The 12,074-nt window shown below is 39.5% G+C and overlaps 1 protein-coding gene across 2 annotated transcripts in view; it reads right to left on the reverse strand.

The window, feature by feature from the left end:
• Positions 1-12,074, reverse strand: part of epha4b (eph receptor A4b) — a 79,464-nt gene that overhangs the window by 33,482 nt on the left and 33,908 nt on the right. For both annotated transcript variants that reach the window (XM_063462900.1, XM_063462899.1), the window contains exons 6-9: positions 6,338-6,493; positions 3,444-3,779; positions 2,540-2,652; positions 1,180-1,342 (exon numbers count right to left, since the gene is read on the reverse strand). In XM_063462900.1, coding sequence (XP_063318970.1) covers positions 1,180-1,342; positions 2,540-2,652; positions 3,444-3,779; positions 6,338-6,493 — 768 coding nt within the window. The remainder of the gene's footprint in view (positions 1-1,179; positions 1,343-2,539; positions 2,653-3,443; positions 3,780-6,337; positions 6,494-12,074) is intronic.

Below are 12,074 nucleotides of genomic sequence, written 5' to 3' on the forward strand. Positions count from 1 at the left end.
GTCATCCGTATGTATGCTATTTGTATGCCTTCCAGACAGTGTATGGTGCAGTGCCAACCATTTACACATGTATCCCCCTCTACTTTCCTCCACTTTGTCTTGGAATCATTGATCACGTTGAAGAACACATTACGCAACCTCTAAAGTAGAAAATCCTAGCACCCACAATAAAGTGATAATGAAAATGAATGACCCCAACCTTAACATCAACAACAACAATAAAAAGAATGGATGAACACGGGGAATTTGAAAACAACATGACAGAGAAGCAACACAAAGCTGTTTATGAGGCCTGAACAACCCCGCTGAACTTAACCAGGCATGGATTTGCCTTTTGTATAAATTCCTAGTCTATTAAAATCTAAGTATAAGGCAACATTTTACTTGGAATAATCCATGTATTAAGCTATCAAATCAAGTTTTCATCTGAACTGCTACAAAATGGCACCTATTTGTCATTCCTTCAATTTAATTTTTGCCTTTAATTATGACTATATATATATATATATATATATATATATATATATATATATATATATATATATATATATATATATATATATATATACATATACATATATATATGTATATGTGTATATATATATATATATATATATATATATATATATATATACATCCAGTGTTCTGTGTGAATCAAGATTTTCAATCCAATGGCACATCCTTCCTTGTGAAACTGGCTTGTCTCCCTTTTACCTGATAAGTATTCCACAAAACTTTCGAGCCACTGGTTCAGATACATAGATGACAACCTATGAGACTGCCAAGGTGTCTCTGTCTGACAGCAGAACTGAAGAAGCTGTTCGGATGAAAGTAAGATATTTTATAACCATACAGTCGATTGATTTAAACAGCAGGGATGACTTCAAATCTTAGTACACTTGATATAATATGGAAGTACATTTGTTTTTTTTACCAGCACTTTTAGGTCTCTAATATTAAGAATGCATACTGCATTTGAAGAACAGGCGTGTATTAAACATGGACTGGCTGCTATTCTAATTTTCAGCTGAACACATGGAAATTTAGTAGGAGGAAAACAGATGAAAAAGAAACAAATCAACTGCACAAAGTGGAACAAAACAGCTGTGAGGAAAACTGAAATATCCGATTCCCTATAAGTAAAAAAAAAAAAATCTATTATTCCTTGTTTTACTGTACCTTCGTGACTTGTTTCCAGCTCAATCTCTCCACCGTAGCTCCCATACCCCCCATCAGTCCGAGCCCGGACCCTGAACACATAGGTGGTCCCAGGTTTGAGCCCTTCCACTGTCATCATGTTGGAGCGAGTCTTCAGAACTGTATAGTTCTGTTCTCGTTGGTTCTGGAGCAGAAAAACAAAGTGAAACAATGAGTGAAAAAGGAGAGAAAATTAAAATAGATGATATTAAGTGGCCAAGAAATTAAATGAGTCTGGATTTAAAAAAATGGTTGAATATACAAAACCTCTAAAGAGGTTTGTACAGAGCAATATTCTAACAAAAATAGTCTGGAAATAATAAAAACCTCAAATTGTTGAATTTAAATGTCTCCAGGGTCCAAATACACCTCACTAAGTTTTCATTTGTTCATCACTGGACCATTTGGTGGCATTTATACATGAGCATCTGTCAACTCTCAAATCTTTTCCTCTCCACACTCCAAAGCATTATGCGGTTACTAGTCCCGCTTCACTTCCTTCCTCAACTACCTTGTGAGTGTGCGTGCACTTATATACATGTGTGCAGGAGGATGAATAAAGAATAAGTGTGTCTGTCAGTAAGCTGATTCCCTGCAGAGAGGCTGATACTCTACCTAATGGAAGACACTTTACAACACGGATTAACACTGTTTTACTGGTAATGCCTGCCAGCCCACACACACACATGATCAGATAGCGTGCACGCACACAGACACACAATCTTGTTCCATCGTCCACACGAGGACACTCATTAATCTAATGCAATCCCAAGCCACTTACCCTGACTTAGAACATCAAATTTCAATGCTTTGTCCTAATCCCAATCTATTTCTCAACCTTTTTTCTAAAATAAAGTTTTAACCCTAAAAAAAGCACCTATGGGGACTTGTTTGAATGCTTGTCCTTACTGTGGCACAAGTCCCCATATGTTGGTAAGTATTTAGGCTTAACTCCCCATCGGAATATAAAAACAAGCTCAAAACCCCCACACATACAGAGACTCAATTTCATCACCTCATCCAGGTTTTACGAGGTTTGTTCAACAGATGTTTGGTTAATTAGCTTGGCATGAACAGTAAAGGAGATGTTAGTGATAAGGCAGTGAAAACATAGAAAGGGAGAAACTGAAAAAAGGCATTGTAGATGTTTGTGATGAACAAGTCATTAGTGACATACCCTAAGGCTGCAGTACAGACAACAAGAAAATTAGAAAATATGTAGTGTTACGGGGTACTCGAGATATTTTCAGCTGCGCATAATGACTTTTTGGGAGACATACTTATTTAGGTAAGACAGTTTACCCCACATGTGCATTTTAGTGTATGTGTAGGTCTTTCTCACCTTCTCATAGTAGATAACCTCATATTCCACGATCACCCCATTGGGTCTCTCTGGGCCCTGCCAGGCCAAAGTCACACTGTCCTTGCTCCGCCTTTCCTTCAACACTACGCTGACTACAAAAAATAGAAAAAACAAAGGGAGAAAGCGTGAATAAAAGAGAAAGTAGAGCTCTACAAGACAGGCTGGTGCAGGACCATGACATGAGAAGACCCATACTGCAATATGTCAGACATTTTATTGTGTTAATGAAACAGCTTACAAGATGTGTGACACTCACGTGTATGTCATCTGCTCATGTGATCAGTGCAAACCCCAAACCCTACGACTTCCGATCCATTCACACATCGGAGCAGATGCTTGTGTGGTTTGAAAGTGTGTTTGCTTGTGCATGCGAGTGTGTGTGTGTGTATGTGTGTGCATAGTTGAGAGCGACAATCAAGGCATGTGGGGATTTTAATGAGGTTAACAACCTCCCACACCCCTTTCACCTTCCTCCCACCTCTCATACACAGTAGTATGAGACCTGAAAGAGATCGTCACCTTGCTACACTTCTGTTACGCAGTCCCACCATGTGACATATGCAAATATGATTGCACATGCAGGCAAGGGTGCAAAGATGTCATTTAGAGTCAGAGTGTTAGAGATGCTTCACATCAATGTTTATAGTTCTCACATAAGCTTGATGCTATTTATAAACAGAAGATGTTCAGGCCAAATAATATGTTGCTTTTTATATATATATTTTTTTATATTTATATATTTTTTATAAGTATTTACTGCATATTAAATCCCCAAATGTCTTGAAACATAATAAATAATACTGTGAAAGAGCTTCCCGGCATCAACAAATACATTCATATGCAAATTGGGATGTCTTTGTTTAAGACTTGCACATGTTCTCACCTGTCTGCGATGTTGTGACATTTATCACGACTTTTCCCTTGGGTGTTGGACTTAAGGCTGACACTCCATTCTCACTCTCAATTGTGAAGCTGTAGTTGGAGTCTGGCTCCAAGTCGGTAACCAACACGGTTGTTGATGAGAGACCAAAGTTCCTGGGAACAAAATGGACGTTGCTACCGCATTTTGTGCACTTCTTGCCATCACCAGAGCACTTTGTGCAATTGAGGTTGTAGATGATGTCTCCTCTGCCTCCGGTGTCTCTGGGTGGTGCCCACTCCAAGGTGACGCAGGTTTCATTCACAGTTGAGATGGGATTCTCAGGAGCAGATGGAGGACCTGAGAGAATACAAAGGCTCTGATCAGTTTCTGTATCTTTTTACTATTCATTATTTATTTATTACATTTTTTTAAAGTTCCTTTTAAACTGCTTTAACAACACTAAATCTAGTGTAAAGGTTTCTAAATGGAAACCTTGGTGAAACTGTACACCACATTGGTTAACCATCATTGTCACTGCCTTCAAATGTTGCTTAAAAAGGACTACAAACGCCCCAAATCTCACAGGTTACAACTGGATTTAATAATGCACTTCCAAATATATAGTCATCTATAAAATAGTATTACAATACATGTGGCACCCTGCTAATTAATCCAAGCTATTCTAGCATTTAATTGGTGAGAAGCATGGCATAAAACTGTCTTTATCAGAGCCCCTCCTTGAAATACAGACAAATATTATTTTCTGAAATATCCAGTCTTTCAATGTGCATCGTCTTCATGCTCATTACCAAATGAATTGCGATTTCTATAAAGAACAGACATCACGCTGATTAAATTACAAATTTAATAACTGACTTCAACCACGAGGTGCATATTTTTCCAGTCTGTTAATTAGCTTTGAAATCGACAGTGATTGAAAGAGTTTGGCAGATTGTCACATTGAAGAATAATGTATCATATTGCACTTTCCAATTTCAATCTTAAACCTTTAAAGAGAATTTGTATAATATTAAATAGCCGATACTTGACTGCACAAAGATTTTTTACCATGTGAAATTAACTCACACCCTGAGAGTGCACTGCAGATAATAAATAGTAAGAGGACAATGATCTATGGAAAGTGCCCAGAGTAATTCTTACAAGTCGGTTGCATTTTATGATTTAGGTGGTTAATATCACTCTGAGCTTCAGCTGAAATGATTAGTTTATCACTCTGTCAGAGTCCAAAGAGTATGTCAGTAATCATTCTCAAGGAACCAAAGAAAGTTACACGCAAATGCTCTCCATTATACCTTTAGATGGAGCGCATTCTTCTTGAAAGACAGTTTAATATAATATCCAGAGTTAATACATTTGAATAATATCTTAAATGGTTTTTGTTGCATTTGAAGTAACATGATGAATTTCTTACAAGGACAGGACCGTTTTGTCTGTGAATGTACCCGAGTTCACAAACTGGACTTTGTCACTTTAATATGTACACTTTTATATGGGCTGTATTTTGTATATGAAAAAAGAAAAAAAAATCCAGAAAAAAGGAAACAAAAGCACTTACCAACACTTGTTTATATATGTGTTTAAGATATTTACATATGTGTTTAACATTCAGAACACCAAATTTAGGAAAATATATTTTAGATTCCATTAAACTCTTTTAAGACCATGGATACCTTATCAGTGGAAAGGTCAGTTCTGAATCTGAAGAATCCTTGAAACACAAACAAATCATCAAGGTAAGCTATTCCTGTAGCATGAGAACCACTCATATAGAAATCCCCAACTGTGGTTACTCACAGCACAGCAAGGTGCCAGTATTTTAACCATATGGAATTTGGCAGTACATTCCTATTCATGCTGACATCTCATCAGGGTCCTGGCTGAGCCGTGAGCCCCAGGGGGGGACCAGCAGAGCTTGAGACTTTCTTGACTGGCCCTCCCAGTGCTGAGACCCGGCAGCATGCGACGGAGCCCCTACTACGTATAATTGAGGCCGTTGGTTATAAATCTTCTAAAAGAGTGTGCTGACTTATTCTAATTCTGTCTTTTTTTTCTTTTCTCCATCCTCACTTCCCTTGGCCGCACTTAACTGTCCATCATCACCGTTGGTACTGATCGGCCTTTTATGACACTTAGATTATATGCCTCTGATACTCAACGATTTCCCCCACTGTTCTATTCTTTTCTTATGTCTCGAGTGTCACTCTCCATCTTTCCATGACTAACTCTCTCACCTTTTCTCCTTATTTTCTCATTTTCCTTCCTCAATCCTCCATAGTGCTCTTCACCATTCAAGAGAGATGGCGTGCGCGTGTCTGCCCATACATATTTGAACAAACCGTTACTCATTTCCAGCTGATAACACCTGTCACATCTCACCTGCTACAACGATTAATGAGTGTAATCTACCATAACCTGATAATGGGTTTGAGTATGAGTGTGCATGTGTGTGTGTGTGTGTGTATGTGTGTGTGTGCACGCGTTCCTCCATATTTCTCAAGTTCCGTCTCTCTCCTCTGCCATGACAATGTCCTTTCCCGCCTCCACTTCCCTCCGTCTATCTTAATCTATCTGTTTCTGTTTCTCCTGCACACTCAATCATCCCCCATCTTTTTGCGTCCTCTCTGTGTCTTTCCATGACTATGTAGCCCAAACTCTCTGGCTGTATGTGTGTGTGTGTGTGTGTCTACGTGTAAGAGAGAATGGAAACCGAAAGAGAGAGCATTTGAACCACGTATCTGTGTGCTGTTCTTACAGTAATTGTATCCACTGCAAACTGATTAAATGAAAAGTGACTAAATAATTTTATAGCCAAACAATAATTTCACTATAGTGAATTCTAGTGAATATTATGATTGTGATGGCTTGAACTTTCTGGCAGTGTTTGAATCACTCACGTGTGCAAGCCATTGAGCGAGGGTCGTTCTCAGCACGGTAGAAACCTTTCTCACAAATGCACTCTGTGGCCTGTTCCTGTGGGGAGGAGCTGTGAGGGGGGCATTTGGTGCAGTAGGCATCTGTAGCTGAAGCTTTGTAGGTGGCAGGTCTGCACGCTGGAGCGAGGAAAGAAGATGAATATGGAATAAGAAGTTGTGCCATTGCAACAAACACAATACACAGTCAGCATTTATTAACCATAAAGAAAAGTGTTGCAAAACACTTTGCTTTGAACACTTAAACAACAATTTACTATATTGTTGTTTGTAATGTGATGATAAAAGCTAGTAGTTGCAATTGTAGCAGAAATCCCTGCCTTGCTACAATGTGATTGTCTGAATTTGGCTGATTTGGACATAATACTGTCAGTTACTGTGACATTGTACAGGCCAAAGAAATTGCTGAGCTCTTAGAACAAAGCAGTGTTGCTAGAGAGACAAGAAATACACACAATCAGATGACTACTTTTGTTTTTATCTCTCGATCAAAAAATCCAAACAATCTGAATTTATGTCTGGATGCGTCTCTCATCATGAAGTTTTGTCATCAAGTCCCCAAATCTTACTTTTAAGTTAATATTGCTATCATAATTTAAATACATAAATAATACAGAAAGTATACAGAATTATACTTGAAGCCTGCACATAATAAAGAGAAGTCAGAGAAAAACTTACAAGCGTCCTACCCTTCTCCAAAAACGGTTATTTTTTGTCTAAGTTCTTATTTTGACTCTTAGTTATGTTTTAAAGATAAGGATGATCAAGTGTGTAACTGCAACGTAACATGAGTGCTGGTGTTGCCACTCTTAACTAAAACTACATTATTAACCTAGTTTGCTTCCTAACATAGACTTTGTAAACAACACCAAATGAACAAAAACCACATTTTTTTCCTCTCAACCAAGTAATTGCTTTGCCTAAATGTAACCAAACAGTTTCAGTGTCAGTGCAAAAACATGTGAAAATGAAAGCAAATGGTACGATTGGAGCTTAAAAACAATCTCTTTGAGACTTCTTAATACATACTTTTTTGGCCTTTTGCAGTAGAAATAGTCTTATATCTCATTTAAAGATCAATATGATTGCTTGTTCAGATAAGATGGTTACAATTCTATAACACGTACTAAAAAAATACAAACAATGCAGTAAAACATTTTTCTTTTCTTCTTTTTTTTTTTTGTAAAAGATAGATACTACAGATACAGGTGGGTCACAGAATGTGCCATGCAGCGCTCGTGGCAAAGAACAGGAAAACAAAGTCTGATTTAATATGTTGTGACAATAGGTCTACGTGAGCGCCTTTCACATGAGGCTAAAAGACTGGTGTAACAACAGAGTTGTACGATACAATAACACAGTTCAACAGCAGATCAACTGTCATTCCTGTTATATAAGCATTAGATCTTCGGGCAACCAAGGGCTCAAAAATATATACAGCCGCAGTCACAGCAATAGTTACAATAATATAATATGACTACTGGTAGAGCTGTTACAGTAGCTGCACATTAGTCATTATGTGGAGTCATAAAACTGGGGAGGGAAAACTGTGATACCGCTCAACGGGAGCAACCTACTGTAATAGACTGGGGACGTGAATGATTTCCCTTTTGCATCCTAGGCAGGAAAATAGAATTCCTGACTTTCCCTTTGGTAATCTGAATATAGATTACGGATGTATTTATTTATACATTCATAGTCCTGGTATTCCCATTATTGCGAGGCTTTTTCTGCCACGGTGGTAAATAGTATTACAGTGTACAAAACTCTATGTAAGGAAAATGAGGGTGTCTCAAATGCAATTTGATAGGTGCCTGGCGTGTGTATGTGCACGTTTGTGTGGATATGTATACATGCAGCTATGAACAGGTTGGATCAATGATGCGACCGATTCCACCAGGTGCTGATTGCACGTTTGTGTGCCAAGCGCTCCTGTGTGAGAAGGTGTTAAGTATGCAGCGTGTGTGTGTGCGAACGCATGTGTTCGCCTGCTGATTGCTTGTGCTGCTGGTGAAGGTCATGGATTTAATCAAGCTACGCGTCACTTGTCCCAGAAAGGCTGTATATTACCACGCTAACACACACAAGCACGCATATTCAATGCCGCGGTTAACCTGCAGACAGTGGAACAGAAAAGTGGCCTAAAAGTAGTTTGATTTCTCACTGTGAAGGTAAGTTCCTCCACCTGGATGCTGTGTGCTCACATACAGACAGTATTTTTAGGTAAATCATTCATCATAGGGGAGCAAAGTCCACTGGCACAATCCCCAAAAGACCTGAGAGAACACTGAGAAAAAAAAAGGGGATGTGGGTGTGTAGGTGTAAAAATGAGAGAAAGAAAACGAGAAAGAAATGAAATGAAAATAAAGGGAGTGGTAATTCTCAAAGGGTTTCTGCTCTCTTTCCTCCTTCCTGTCAGCCTTTAAGGTAATGGGTGCCTATGTGCTGTGCTGGTGACTGTGTGTGTTCCTGTTGGCTGGGCCGTAGGAGCACGGTGGAAAAGCGTCTTTTCTCCTGGGGGGACGTTGCATCCGGAGAGTCCTGGCTACAGGCGCTAGCCAGCCACAGAGGCACAAAGGGCCTCAGCGGTAAAGGACAGACAGGGCACCCTATGCCAGCCTTGGCACACATACAACCACCTGATCAAAAACTTTGTTCAAGAATGGTGACTTGGCCAGTCTGAGTAGAGCTTCCTTATCCTCATGTGCTGCTTTCTACTCCCCTTTTCCACCTCTTTTACTTTCTTAGTAACCCTTTTCCTTCTCTCTCTCTCCTTCCTCTCTCTCTCTGCTTCTCTCGCTACTTTTCTCAAGCTACTCCCAGTGTCTGCCCCATGGGAAATATGTTACTTGGGTTGGTTCCCTTATGATTAATGATTTACCACAGATATAAAAAAAAAAGGGACAAGAAGCCTGAAGCAGTAAGACAGTGATCGCATAAACATACACACAAAGCAGACACACACAAGAGCAAAAGTTTAGACACAAAAACTATGTCGTAGAACTATGAGCTAACTCCAAATTAACATTTTCCTCAGCTGACAGTGTTGTGTGTGTGTGTGTGTGCGCGTGTTTTTCAGATCTGTGTATGCATTTCTGTGTATGATAAAGAGTGGCCTCAGATCCAGTGTCCTATTAATTATTCATGTGGTCACTAGAGAGAGTCGGTGTATTTATGCCAATCGATAGCTCTTAGATATGATATAGTACTGCTACTCAAGACACACCCTCAGTCACCATGCACTGATTGAGATGGGAACAGCACAACTTCTTCCTTTGGGAAAAACACTGTACACAAGAGATGATTGAGTTCTGTTCCACTCCACATCTTATTGTTTTATAGAACCACAAAAACTGATTAGTTCTATAAATCTATTATAAAATGCCAGAAAAAAATAAAATAAACATATTGCAGTTTCCCAGGGCCCTTTGAAGTCCTGTGTGTACACAAACACCATAGAAAAGCTATTCTTAGCTGCCAGGTCTGAAAAGAGTTGGCACTGCTGAAGTGCCTTAAACCTGCAATTATGCACAGGAAGTGACTCCCTTCCAGTTGTAGAGAAGTCTATGACAAAATGACTTTACGTCTTCAGATTTAATGCCTCAGTAAATACTTTTATAGTTTTTTTTGTGGTCCCAGTACCCAGTTTCAAATCTTATGGAATATACACAGTGTTCATTTTGTATATACACAGTGATGGAACCCTTCGAGTACCCCTCAAGTGCCCAAGAATGAAATAGGTGATTAAACAGGGTGTGTTTTATGGGATGGCAACCTTGCAATCGATAAGCCGTTGTCATCTGAGATTTTGGTGTCATCAGTTTCTCAGTCAGAGCCACTTCTTCTCTTAACTTACAGCTTCACAAACTATAGCCGAAGCTCAAAACTTCAGACTTGAAATGCAGGAGTCAATAAACAAACAGGTCCATCATCTGTATAGTGTTTATAGGCACTCAGCAAAATATATATTCATCAACAAAGAATTTTCATCCTCTGAGTTTTTTAGTATCTATTAACTCATGGTTTTGGTTTATTTTCCTCACAGTCTGACAGTTCTGGTTCACTCCCAGCACCCATCAGCCTTACTTTCAGCCCAAGGAGACAGTTGTTTTCAGTTAAAAGGTAGTGCGAGGTAGTGTATAATAATGGGGTTTTATAAACCCATTGCTCAACACCAAATGACAGACAGTTAGCAGCTAAAAAACCCAGTAAAGCATTTAGCAGATGAAATAGCAAACATCTGCCTCAGGAATCGCTGGAGGGAAAAGAAACGCAAATGTTCGGCTACAACAGTTCATCAGGTGATCAGATTCTTGAATTATTTTTTCTCGTGTTTGCATTCAGCAAATAAGACTCTTTTCATACAGATTTTCCAGGTTTAATGAATAAACCTGAGCAAACGCTCCTTGAATCTCATAAGAAAAAAGGAAAACTGCCAATGTTCACATGCCAGAAGCTGTGACAGTTTGTGACCATTTATTTTCTTGACAAATGACTCAAATTGTCACCAAAATAGCAGTTAACGTCCTCTTTACTGACAAATTACATGCGCGTTTATTCCCAGTCACTTTCCTCCTTTTAGCAGGCATAAAACGAATGTGCTGTGTTAGAACAGTGGTTCACAGCCTTTTTATTCCTTCCCTCGAGGATGAATATATTACAATCTCATCCTACACTTCTGCACACGTAGCCTTTACAGTCAATTTAAATTATCCTGTTCAAGGGTCACGTATGTATGGAGCTGGCTGACTTTGTCTGTGGGCAAAGCTCTGACCTATGCCGTGATTAATGATTCCTGGCAGCTTTGATGACCCCTCGAGCCAGTTCAGGATACATTCTAACACGTTAGCTGTGTTTCTCTATGAACCGCTATGCTTCAGCAGTGATTAAATGCTTACACGAAAAACAGAAGCTGCTGACTGCAATAGTTCAGGAAATGTGTTCCATTAATGTTCAATAGGGCCTTTACAGATTTAGATGCAAGTGTATGCACAGGAACGTGAGCCCAATATCTCACCGTCAGAATCATTACACGCTAATTACATTCAACCAGCTTCTGAACGTATGCAAAATCACCTCCGCTGCATTCTTCTGACACAAACACTTCCTCTGGATGACGGTGAGCGCTCTCCTCCTCTTCACTTCCCTTACAAAAGTTTAAGTGCTAATTGCTCCGTTCTTTTGCTTTCTGTCGCGCTCGGTTCAAGTCAAATATTGGCTCTCGGCCGGATTTACCATAAAGGGCAGAAAAGAGGAGAAAATTGTGCGTGTGTTTGTGCATAGGTGGGGGGTACACTGTGTATGTGAAAGGCCGTGTTCAGCTGGGAGGAAAGTTGTGTAAAGCTTGCTGGCCCATGGGAGATGAGCTCCATAATTGTCACCATGGCAACAGCCTTTCAAGATGGAACCCTTCGAGTACCCCTCAAGTGCCACAGCTCCCGGAGCACAGAGCAGTCTGTGTTCGAGTGAGAGTGTGTGTCTGTGTGTAAGTGCGTGTGTATATATACACATCCCCGAGTTGAAGCCAGCTACTTAAAAATTGATACATCAAGCGTCAGTGGAGAAATCTGACAAGATTGAAAGTGACGTCCTTTATGGCCACCGGGGTAACATCTGTAGGTGCGTTTGTTTGTGTTCATGCGTACATGCCTGTGAAACGTGTTTTCAGTCGAACTGACATTGTTGTCACACAAAACAAACC

The sequence above is a fragment of the Pelmatolapia mariae genome, linkage group LG18 (assembly GCF_036321145.2).
Source record: "Pelmatolapia mariae isolate MD_Pm_ZW linkage group LG18, Pm_UMD_F_2, whole genome shotgun sequence".
Taxonomy (NCBI): Eukaryota; Metazoa; Chordata; class Actinopteri; order Cichliformes; family Cichlidae; genus Pelmatolapia; species Pelmatolapia mariae.